The sequence below is a fragment of the Pyxicephalus adspersus genome, chromosome 4, assembly GCF_032062135.1.
Source record: "Pyxicephalus adspersus chromosome 4, UCB_Pads_2.0, whole genome shotgun sequence".
NCBI lineage: Eukaryota > Metazoa > Chordata > Amphibia > Anura > Pyxicephalidae > Pyxicephalus > Pyxicephalus adspersus.
This window is the reverse complement of record NC_092861.1, coordinates 146,957,647-146,969,858: the sequence shown is the minus strand read 5'-3', so window position 1 is coordinate 146,969,858 and position 12,212 is coordinate 146,957,647. Positions and strand designations below refer to the sequence as shown.

The window sequence follows — 12,212 nt, the reverse complement described above, 5'->3', positions numbered from 1 at the left end:
TTATTAAACATATTGGAATTGATGAAAATGTGGATGTTGGAAAGTTTCTGGCATTCAAGCATAACATTGACAGAAAAGCAGGAACAATCCTTTACTTGTGCGGCTGTTCTGTCCTAATTTTTTACCCCCTGGGAAGAGCCACAAAATTCATCAAGCATCAGGCTGTCAGGGTCCCTGTAGTCAACTGCGCAGGTTGAGATATTGGGACATTTTTTGTAATCTCCAAGCATCTGCGGGTATTAAGGCTTGTCCACACAGATGGCTGAGAAGCTGAATTGTACTGGGAATGTCTGCAGTATCTACCGCAAATGACTGTCACCTCAATATCAAAACCACCAGAGGTCTATCATGGAAATGCTTTCACTGGCTGGATAACTAACCCTGTGAACAAGCCCTAAAACAAATATATCTAAATAAGATTAATTAGGAGAAAAAAAACAACATCTGTTTCCAGATGGTTTTCACTTGAATAGACTTGTATGGGAATATAAACCTTAATTAGGTTAACAAAAGCCACTGGCAATCCTCTAAATATGCACATGCTACAGTGTAAAGCTAAAGTATAAAGCAATCAGTCAAAAATTACGTATGCAACCTTTGGAATACAAATACAGCAACAAACCCTCTTTTACATGTCTCTCAGTTGTCCCTCACTTGAAAACAAATACTCTAGTCCATTGTTCCTCCTCACATGTCCCTAAATACAGACTTATACTCAGATATGAGTCCTTACACAGAACCTTTACTTGTTCCACTGGTTTAGAATAATTTAACAATGTGTTAATAGGTATATAAATGCTTACTAGTTTACTGATCTACTGATTATGGGAAAATAACCAATATGACCAATAGCTATACAGTTAAAAGCCACCCCTGTGCCACCTATAGGCACAGACCTACCATGTCTTATGGTAAATATGCCCCTGTTGACATTGAACTGGCAGCACAACACCAACGATTCCATTCTTACTTGTTTTGATTTTGGTGCTCCCAGGGTATCCCGGCCTTTCTTCACCAGCTTGCTGACGATTTGACCCTGGATTCTGGCTGGACTGGTGTGTGGTCCCAGCTGTATGGTGGAAACGAGCAGCTGGTTGAGTTTTCTGAGTTTGCCTGAGTCACCAGCTGACAATCGTCCAGTGATTGAACCTTCTGTACAAGATGACATAACATTTTAGTACTAGTGCTATCCACCAGAACTGTGATAAACACATATTAGGAAAACAATGAGAACACATATACGTACGTTTAGGTCACCCTATTACATAAAATGTTAAAATTTAGATTTATAGTGTATGTCAGGGTAAACCTTCAAGAAATGTGCATTAAATCTTCACAATAACTCCCCATAAAATTCTCTGCTAAGTATAGGAGTTGAATGATGGAAGGTCACAAAGCTTTTACGGTCTTAAAGCAAACCTGTGCTTCATCCCAGCGGGGCAAAGTAACGGGTTTGCTTAAACGTCAATCTCAGCAATTGTATATAGTTTCCATCCTTTCACACCCCTGCTGCTCTGTTTGACTGCCAGGAATGAAAAGACGAAGCCCATGTGTAAGCCTAAACAGTTTTGACTTACACTGGGCTAAAAACTCCCTTCCTACGTAAATGCAAAAGCTTTAGGTGCAGGAGAAGCCAATAGTCCAGAACCAGTGTTACCATCAGAAATTTCTGGACCCTATACTAGGTAAACCTCTTTGGCTCCCCTACCTGATCTCTAAAAGTTCCAGTGTTAAGCTGTGTACACACGTGCAATTTTTGTCGTTGGAAAGGATCTTCCAACGACAAAGGACTACACGATGCATGAACGGTGCTGTACATACAGCACTGTTCTGCTCTATGGAGAGGGGAGGGGGAGAGCGATGGAGCGGCACCCTGCTGCCCGCTCTCCCCCTTCCCTTGCATTAGGATCGCTCGTCGTTCATCGTTCGTGGATCCGTCCGATGACCGACGCCGACTGTACACACGCCAGATTCTCGCCCGATATCTGGCCGATGCCGATTATCGGGCGAGAAAAATCTGACGTGTGTACGCAGCTTTACACAAGTCAAGCTTTTTTAAACATAGCATATATGATGCATATTTGAACAAAAAACGTTTTGTCATTTTCTCATTTTATCCCTAATTTTGTGATATTTGTTGATGAAAGATGAAATTAGGAAGCTTTAACACTGGGCACATGTGATGGTTTCTCTTGCACTTTTTAAGTTGTGACTTAAATGAGTATTTTTTCCATTGTCTGAAAAAAACTACAACATCGTCAAAAAATACACTTAAAATATATGTCAAAAAGGTGAAAGGTAATACAATTTTTTTACTGTATTTTAAATGTATTCAATGGAATAAATGGGTTTTGATGTTTAAAAATGGCTTTCTTTTTCAATGTGCAGCATAGTAAAAGCAAAATGAGGTCAAAGTGAAATCATGACTTGACACTTTCTTCTTTGCAAGTCCAATTAATGATAAACAATAAAACTAATTTATTAATGCACAATTCCAGTTTCAAAATAAATAGCTGCTTAAATATATGACTACTGTTCTGCAAGTAAAGATCGTCAGAAACAATTCTTTTAATGGTCTGTTTCCTGGCCTATTCACCCATCAATTTGATTTAACCACAACTTTTAATTGAATTTTAATGTATTTGTTTTTTTGATGATAAACAGCAATATTTAAACAGGGGAAGGGGAGAGACATGAAGCAGTATTTTTTTTTTGATAACTTCTTTAAAAGCAGACATTGGAACATAAATTCACAGATAAGTAGAACAAATAGACTGACTTCTATTGGGTGTATGGAATTTTACCTATGCCTTCAGCTGAAAGTCCAATGTCGTCATCACCTCCAGAAACTGATGCTGTTATAGATGTAATATTCTGCAAAAGACTACAAGTAAACAAATATTAGTTAGGTCATGTGAACAGGTTTTCACAGATACAGATATATTACAGAAGAAGAGGACCTTGAAGTAATGCTTCCTTTTATTACAGAAGGTCAAATTACTCTCCATCATCCAAATAAAGATGCTTTTTTTCATAGTGGGTATTTACAAACAAGTTTTTTACTTCCACGCTCCATGTTTAAAAAAACATTAGAAAGGAGGAAAAATCCATATGGATAAAAATATTGTAATATTTATACCAACAACTTAAAACCTACTTATATTTAAAGGTGCTGACAGTTAGCATTGACATGGAAACTCAAGTTCCATGTCATGCTGCGCAAAGCTGTCACCTAATCTACACATTTTGACCTAAAAACTTCCTCAGGAGCAGCTCCAAAATTGGTTATGATTGGTACCTATATTTAAATATCTAATATAGTTTTTATTGTATTCACTATCACTTTTAAGGTGTTAATTATTTTTCAGAATTTTATCATCATTTGTGCACTGAACATTTTAGTAAACCATTTTTTCTGCTCACAGCAGAGAAGCCCCGGCAATACCTGATTGTCCTGGAATCATTGAACAGAAAGACGTCCCCCAGCACAGTCCCAGCCTTTACAGACAGTCCGCCTTGATTCTGGAGTTTATCCAGCATGTTCTGGATTAGGGTGGATTTCCCAACCCCTGAATCACCTAAAGATACAAATCGAACAAAGTAAGAGCAGCCCAAAAAGTATGCAATGGAAACTGATATACACTGATCCAGGGATACTTGGGTATCAGAAGCTCACCTGTGAAAAGGACGGGATGTTTGGCTATCAAGAGAAGGCTGCTTAGGAAGGAATACCTCACACTGTCCACAGTGGAGATGAAGCGCTGGACAGAGCCTCCTCTGTCCTTCAAAGGGCTAAACTCTGAGAATATAGTCTCTATTGTAAAAATACAAAAAGCAACAAATGGGTTTCAAAAAGGTTCAAGGTTTAAAAAAAAACACTAGCACATAGAAATAGTGTAATTTACCAAAAAGATGCTTATCAAAAATATACTTGAAAAGAATTTGAACATCTTCAAAGCAAGTAAACTTGGGCTAGTGTTATAAAATCACTATTATATCTTCATAAATTATACCTTACATTCTCAATCTGTCTATCCAGAAAACTTTTTAGTTATTTAGTAAAGTACACCTACACCATATCCCAAAAGGAAAAAAAGCTTTGAGCCTTTCCTATCACACTAAAGAAAAGTTACTTTTTTACTCCGTATATATTACTCTGTATACAACAAAGACTTTCACTTCACTGTCCTTCTAACTTCTGAGACAGAAAAAAAAACAAAATACATTAAATCTGCCAGAGGTTACTACCCTTCACACTCTTTACAAAACGGAAGAGAGTTTAGATGGAATTACCTTAAAAAAAAGTTTTTTCTTTAATGCAATTACTGTTCAAAGTGAAATGTCTATTTTAAATGCAAAAGTTTTTTTTTGCATTATAAGAGTGAAATGGATAGGAGAGAAAACTGTACTGCTTTCACTCCCAATGATAAATGATGTTTGTTTTACAAATATCGCCTACATAAATATGTATACAAGTGACCTCTGTGAGCAGATGATAAGTGATAAATGAGCAGCGATGATAAGCATTGTCAGCAGAATAGCATAAAAGTAACATTTAACCGAAGAAAAGATATGGCAGGCTATTTTTAGGTAGTGACACCAGCAAACACTGGCACAATGTACTGGGAGAGGATGCTGCCAGCTAAGATGATTGTCTATGCCATATAGGCCTGCAGGAATCCCTTCAGCTATACAGGATGGGCTGCAGAATGTTCACCTTTCTTGCTGATCTAAAAGTCGTCCCCTTAGAGATAAAACACACCTTACAGGTAATGTGGAAACATTGGAAGTTAGGTAATGTTAGTTAATGTTTCAATAAAACCTTTGATTGGGTCGTTGGGTTTTCCGTGCTTGTCAATGCAATACAGACATATTATGTCTGCTGGGCTAACAGACATGCAATACAGGCAGATCATATCTAGTTAAGGGGGCTGTACATATCTTTCTGAAAACATTATAGAAAATCATGCCTTTTAATTCCAAAAATCCCCAGCTTTACAATCAATATGCTGGCTTTTAGGATAGATTAAAATATTAAAAAATCTTGATGGGTTGAAGTCTGAAGGAATGGGTATTCATAGGCTGCATCTGTGTGCAGAGTATCCCAAGAAATGTGATGGTAAGCCTTCATGATCCAAAGAACTGAAATAAAGAAAACAAATAAAAGACCCAGATCATGGACAGTGAGGCTTGAGAAGAAAGAGCTAAGTAATACTGGACATCCTCTAGCCATAGAATGAGGTTGGCTGCACAGTGGGAGCACCATCAAGTCCAGGGTAATGATCGGAGGAGGACCCTATGAATGCTATCACAAGCATTAAGACATTGTAAAAGGTAGGAAAAAAAAGGTAACATACATTATCCCTAACTACGGTAGTTTGATGGGAAAGGGGGCCCCCAAATTTTGGCTTTAAATATTTATCAAGCAAGATCATTATAATTGAAATAGAAGATCCCCAGGCACTTCTCCACAATATGCAACCTAAAAGATGGAGGTTAACAATTCTGAATCCGACAATTAAACTCAGCAAAACTAAAGCGCGACCCAATGAAAATAGAAAGCAAAGCACTCATCCAGTGATTAATGTGTCCTGTCTGGCATAATATTTGTCTCCAAGTGGTTGGCCTTTAACAAAGTGAAAAATTACAGCGGAGAGAAAGAAGAAAACAAAGGAAAAGAATTGGAAGCAACAAAAACTTCATAATCGAAAAGCAGAAGATGCAAGGAGAGGGCATCACACAGCAGCCCTTTTATTCAGCGCTCTAAATATTTCTTATTCCTTCAGGCCGTCGTATTGTTTTATCGCCTCTGTATGTTTAAGACGTGTAATACCAATAGTACAGAGATGGAGCTGGAGGCAGTAAGAACACAGGAACATTATGGTTAAAGTGTATGATAAATGCACAGAGACACAAAACAACAACCAGATGTAAAATGTGAAATCAGCAACTGCACTGTGATAAAGAATTAAAGTAAATATTACTAGACGGGGAAAAACTGTATTCAGAAGGAAAATTCAACCGAACACAAAAAGAACACAAAGTTTTAAAATACTGTATGGGAGGAAGGAGATTATAGAATTTATTCAAATTTTAATTAAAGGGTTTAGATTCCAACAAAACTCTATACAAGCAGATAAATATATTGTAGTGAATAAAGGTAGACTATATGGCTAAGAGCATGGATACTTAATCAGTACACCTGCTATATGAGCAAAAGTGCTGACACCTGACCTTCAGACCCTCCATATGGTCAAAAGTGTTGACACCTGACCACCAAGCCTAAAAAATGTCCAAAAAGTATGGACACCCCACCACCATGCTTACTATATGACCAAAGGTGTAGACAACTGGCCATCACACCTACCATCCAAAGATTGAACACCTGACCTACCATGTTGGGTGAAAGTATGAACACCTGACCACCAAGTCTTTGAAAAAGCCAAAACTATAGACACTTGAACACCATCTTATTATATTACCAGCAGTGTGACGACCTGACCATCACACCCACCATATGGTCAAAAGTGTGCACAGCTGACTACCTTACGCCTAAAACTGAAGACGCTTGGCCATCACTCCTACTATACATCCGAAAGCCTGTACACCTGACCATCACACCTACTATGTGGCCAAAGATATGTAGATACCTTTCCACATTACTGAATTCAGTTGTTTTCAGTGAAGGTTTTTTGCTGTCTGATTTTAACCCTTTATTTGTCCTGGTGGCCATCATCACTGAGGGAGAATGTGAGGAGAAATCCTAAATGTTCGGGTTGCCATGAAAGAAAAAGGTGGAATCTTCTCAAAGAGACAAATGTTCTAATAACAATATGTTTTTTCAATTCCTATTGCATGCAATAAAGTAATTAAAGGGAAATCTCAGTAGCAGAATAAAGAAAGCAAACAATATCCAGGTTGTAGTTTTTAGCCCTTGCCTACTGTTTACAAACTATATAAAAGCTTTTGGGTTCACAATCGCTCTTCCAACTTTGTTGTAAGTTTGATGAAAGCCCTTTTCTTCTTCACTATACCTGTAATCCAATGAACAAAAACAGCTTTATAAAGACATGATTTAATAGGTTTATTGTGGAGGAACTCAAGAGTCCTGTACAAATCCCTGACCTCAACACTACTGAACACCTCGGGGGTGAATTGGGACACCGATTGTAGGCCAGATTTTCTCATCCAATATCACTACCCAACCTCACAAATGCTTTTTTAACAAAATGGGCCCTGTGCCAGTGATAATGATCGCCAAGACAATTAGAAAGTTTAAAGCAAAAGAAAAATATAAGATTAATTGTACGTAAATTTGAAAAAACTGAAGCTTACATTGTTGACCTCTTCTTCTGCCATAGCTTCTAAAAATGTTAGTTGTGTGCTGTAATGGTCATTGACTGCTTCAATTTTTTTAGGAATTCTGTTAAACAGAGAATCAGACATTCCCCAAACATTTAATGTACAACACAATACAGTGAATATCACATTTATCAAACATTCTCTGGCATATAATCAATCATTGCCATTGAAAACACATGACTCTGAAACAGGAAATGTTTGGTGAATGTCACATTCATGTATTTATAAATAAACTCTATATATTTGCACTAATAGATGATCAGTGAAGCTCAGTCATTATGAAGTAGGAAGCAGAGCTTGCAGGTGTAATAAGCAAACAGCTGCTCCATGTAATTCTATATTTATAAACCAAGTTAAAACATTTGTATGCTTTTTAATGACACAGTCATCATGATCACTTACACAATGGGCCTGATTTATTAAAGCTCTCCAAGCTTCACTGATGAAAGAGTATGCTCTCCAGCTTTAGAGAGCTTTCTTGAATCAGGCCCATTATATCTTAAAAACCTTTAACATAACTCTAACTTTCTTTTACAGAAAACAGGCAATAACATTTAGTATACCCATTGCAATAAGAACTGAATAAGTGTTACCTTTCTGGATTAAAGATTCTGTAGAAGGAACTAAATTGTGCCAAGGCACAAAATTTCCCGTTTGTAGATCCACAAAATAACTGAAGACCGAACTTTCTCCAAGTGGTAGCTGAACTCCTAATATAAAAGTAAATTTTTAGATATGAGTTTTGTGAAGAGAGGGGAAAGAAGAGAAAACATGAGACACATCCTGCCCTATAGGAATGCCCCTGTCCCTGTCCCATTGTTAATTGATCTGCCACAAATGCTAGTTGTCTGGCTCCCATGCTAATCATGTGGATTCAGTACAATATGACACCCTGATCTGAAACAGAATTGCATATCAGGAATGTCATGTTCTTAAAATTGCTCTGGGTTAGTGAATCAATACAATAAAGATAGAGGGGTCAGTATGACTGGTATTTGCAAAATGATGAATAAGAACTGGAAGCCTTAATTTGGCTCCCAGGAAAAGTTTTCTTTTAAGGGATATGCAGTTCTGTTCAGGTGACAATCAGGCTGAACGGGAGGTGGCATTATCCTAAGGGCACATCTGACACAGAGGAAATCTGTGAATGGTACTGGATATTTTGGGTCCAGCAGTACAGAGAAAAGTGGGTCACTGCAAATGCTTATGTCTAAGAACATAAGAACAAATTCTGCAAGTATAAAAAATACCTGTTGATCCTGAAATCCAGTGTCCTTGTAATTTTCTGAGCACTGAATTGAAATCTCAGTATTTTCAGCCTTTCCATTACCATACCAATGTAATGGAGGCAATTAGGGAGTGTTTGTAGTCCCCTGCTATCATTGAACCCAAAGCTTTATGATCATACCTTATATGTATCAAATTAATTGATCATTTCTCTATTTATAAATATGTTCATTGTGGATTTGCTAACTAAACTGGGGACAATCCTGCTAGGTAACAAAAAACAGTAGTAGTAACAGTAGTAGTAGCAGCTTAAAGCTAGCAATAAAATACCATGCATATCATCAACATATTAATGGGACTTAGGGACTAAAGCATTACTAAAAGTAAATCACTATAGTAGGAATCCAGTTTTGCAGGGTGAGACAAGATGGAGCTGCATCAAATAGAGAATTTCCTTTGTGTCACGTTATATAATGTTATGTCACATGCGGAACATTTATTAATCAAACTGGGGACAATGTTAGCTGCAAATCATGAACAAATCTTATAGCAAAGTGTATATTTTTTATGTATTTAAGGACAGAGCTGATTTATACTTTTTGCTCCCCTAGGCCAGCTAGCCTGTGCTACCCCCTCCCCACCAATATTAGCCTTTGATGCCAGAGAGAGCGAGAGAGAGAGAGAGAGAAAGAGAGAGAGAGAGAGAGAGAGAGAAGGGATAGAGAGGGGAAGTGGGAAAAAAGGATGAACAGAGAGAGAAGAAGAGAGAGATAGAGGAGAGAGACGTGAGAGAGAGAAACTTAACAGGAAGGAAGAAAAGGGAGATGACAGCAAAGGAGGGAAGGAGAGGGGAGAGAAGGGGGGACTAGGGAGAGAGAAAGAGGTGGAAACTAGGACAAAAAGAGGGATGGAGAGGTTGGAGGGAGAGGGAATGGGAGAAGGAGAGAGGGAGAGGGGAAAGAAGAGAGAGAGAGAGACAGAGAGCAAGAAAGGAAAGAGGAGAAGGGAAGAGAAAAGGAGAGTAGAGAAATAGATAGATATGAAAAGAAAGAGGGAGTGGACAGAAGGAGAATGATAAGGAGGGGGTAAGTATAAAAGGAAAGGGGAGATAAAACATGGAAGGAAGAGAGGGGGAGAAGCCTTATGGGAAATCCGTCTCCGGTCGTTGGCCCTATGCCCGTAAACCTTGGCAATCAACTGTAACCGATTTTCACAGACATTAGGTTTATCACATAATTAAGTAGGGACAGGGCCAGATTTCTTCTAATTGTAATTCTACCTAAGTAATTAAGGAATGTACTTATTACTCAAGCTAGTAAATCTGCTGCTATGATATATGTCTTGCTGCTCCTTTTTAGCATTGGCTTTTAGAACTAGGCTGTGCAACAGAATTGATAAATAACTACTGACAGTGCTTTCTATGTTATTGCTTTCCAGGGCTGCTAGCACTTAGCATGCAATCTGCTGTACTCCAGAGCACAGCAGGTTACACTTTGAACACTGGCAGCTCAAATGTTGGCAACAAGAGTATAATGTCTAGGGATACTTTACCACCTAAACGCCTGCAATTTGTAAAGTAACATTCTTCAGCAGAGTTCCCTGCAGAGAGAATGTTACACTATGTTTTATCATTGAACCAGGAGTAAATGGCCTTGCATGCTAGCTCCAAATCGAGATTGTCCATCTCACACTTACAACAGGTAAACATGCTGATGGGTCAATCATGTGATCATCATGACAGCCAATCATGGTAATCACATGGTTTTGTTTACAAACACACCTGTGGGCTCTATCAGTTGCCATGTCTTGCACAGTAAGGCACAGTAACAGTTAAAACCATGAAGCTTGCAGCTGTCACAGTGACAGAAAACAGAGAATAAGATGGAAAAACTATTTCTCAATTTGTGATAAAGACATGTTCAGGAATGTATTTATTATTAGAGAGTACCAAATAAAGCTGTACAGTATGTCCTTAACAATATCAACGTTACAAAAATTAGTCAGGGAATTACATCAAAGTTACCAACACACACTAACAACTAGGCAATAATGACCTATGGATGGGGTTAAAAACTGTTGATGAATTGCATCTGAAATGGAAGAATTGCTTTATCACTGCACATACTTTTAACAAATAAGTGATTTGAGTGATTACTTACCACGTGCTTGCTCTCCTTCAAACAAATCATGAACAAAATTGCTAAAGTCATAGGTGACGTTGACCAGGAGCTCATCCCTGGCCTTTAATCCAATGAGGGAATCCCCCTCCTGTTCATCCTCACGGGTTAGAACTCCCCCGAATGCCCATGTGTACGCAAAGATGAACAACTTCCCCAGCACAGGGATCAGTTTCTCTGGATGCTTCTCTAAGAACCATTTTTGCTCTTCTCTACAGGGGATAGTAAAAGTTAGGGAAAGTAAGAAGGCTGCCATTGATGACCTAAGAAAATGCAAAATGCCTGGCTACATCATTTTTAAATCATGGAGCTGAAACAAAGGTACGAAAATTAAAAATAAACTGTGATGTCATAACTAGTTTTCACATTTGTTCCAAGTATGCGAATCAGAAAGTACTATAGCAGGTAGATCTAAATGAAAATTAGGTGACTTGTATTTTCAAAAGAAAGGTTTAGCCAAGGAACATTCCTTGCATAGTAAAGGTTTCCAGTTTAAGGTTTGCATGGAATTTAGCAAACATTACTGCAGATTTTTAGATAGACTATACTTTCAATTACATTCCTTCAGTATCTCTGGTGTTTTGGCTTTTAATCCTAAAACATCTTTAGCTTTAACAAAGTGGCCAACACTTGTTGGTATAGAAAACACCAAGAAATTGTATCCAAGCATCTAAAAATGTAGCTTTTGTATCCAAAAATAGAACACTTTTTAGAGTTTAAGAATGCCTAGACACTTTTGTACTGTTGATGTTTCATACACATTGAGCATCCTTCTGGAAGTCCCTGGTGCCCATGTCTGACACTTGAGATTGGACATCAGGACAAATAGTGACAACAGCAGAAAAACACTCAGCAATGAAGAACTGACCTTTGGTTATAAATATTATTAAATAATAAATACAGTACTTCAAAAGTATATCAATTGTGCCTAAATTAGTTTTTTTAGTGTTACTTTTATATCGATAAACATCTTTGTCAATTGTTTTCTAACCTTTTTCTTTGGACTTCGCTCAGGCTTGGTGAGTATGATGTCCTGGTGTTGGCAGAAAGCGTATTACGGGCATTTGGTAAAGAGCCAAGCTTCTCCTTCAACTCACCTGTTGCTGTAATGAAAAATATCAACTGTCAAATATTGTATTTTTCAAAAAGATAGTAATTTCACTGCTGTTTTAAAGAGAACATGTACTGTAGGAGCTGTGCCCAAAAAAAGGCAAGCACAGGACAAAGGGTTGGTTACTGGTTTTGCCTGTGGCCTCACTGAAGTTGATCTTTTCTCCATCACTACCTACCATGCCTCGTTCTATACTGCCTCTTAGTAGAGGCACAGGGATTCAATTCCCTATGTCACAGAGGCTCCCCTAATAACCTATAGAAGATTATTCAAGTGGTAACAGGAAAAGTTTAGGAAGCACACATCTACAGAATTAATAAAGGAAAAGCAGAGAG

At 37.9% G+C, this 12,212-nt stretch overlaps 1 protein-coding gene across 1 annotated transcript in view; it reads right to left on the bottom strand.

Annotated features, from left to right (window-relative positions):
• The window catches only part of DNAH14 (dynein axonemal heavy chain 14), a 124,420-nt gene that overhangs the window by 37,368 nt on the left and 74,840 nt on the right, over positions 1 to 12,212 (bottom strand). The window contains 7 exon segments of the mRNA XM_072410300.1: positions 971 to 1,152; positions 2,805 to 2,884; positions 3,446 to 3,578; positions 3,677 to 3,814; positions 7,956 to 8,072; positions 10,749 to 10,978; positions 11,758 to 11,869. Of these exon segments, the coding sequence (XP_072266401.1) occupies positions 971 to 1,152; positions 2,805 to 2,884; positions 3,446 to 3,578; positions 3,677 to 3,814; positions 7,956 to 8,072; positions 10,749 to 10,978; positions 11,758 to 11,869 (992 nt within the window).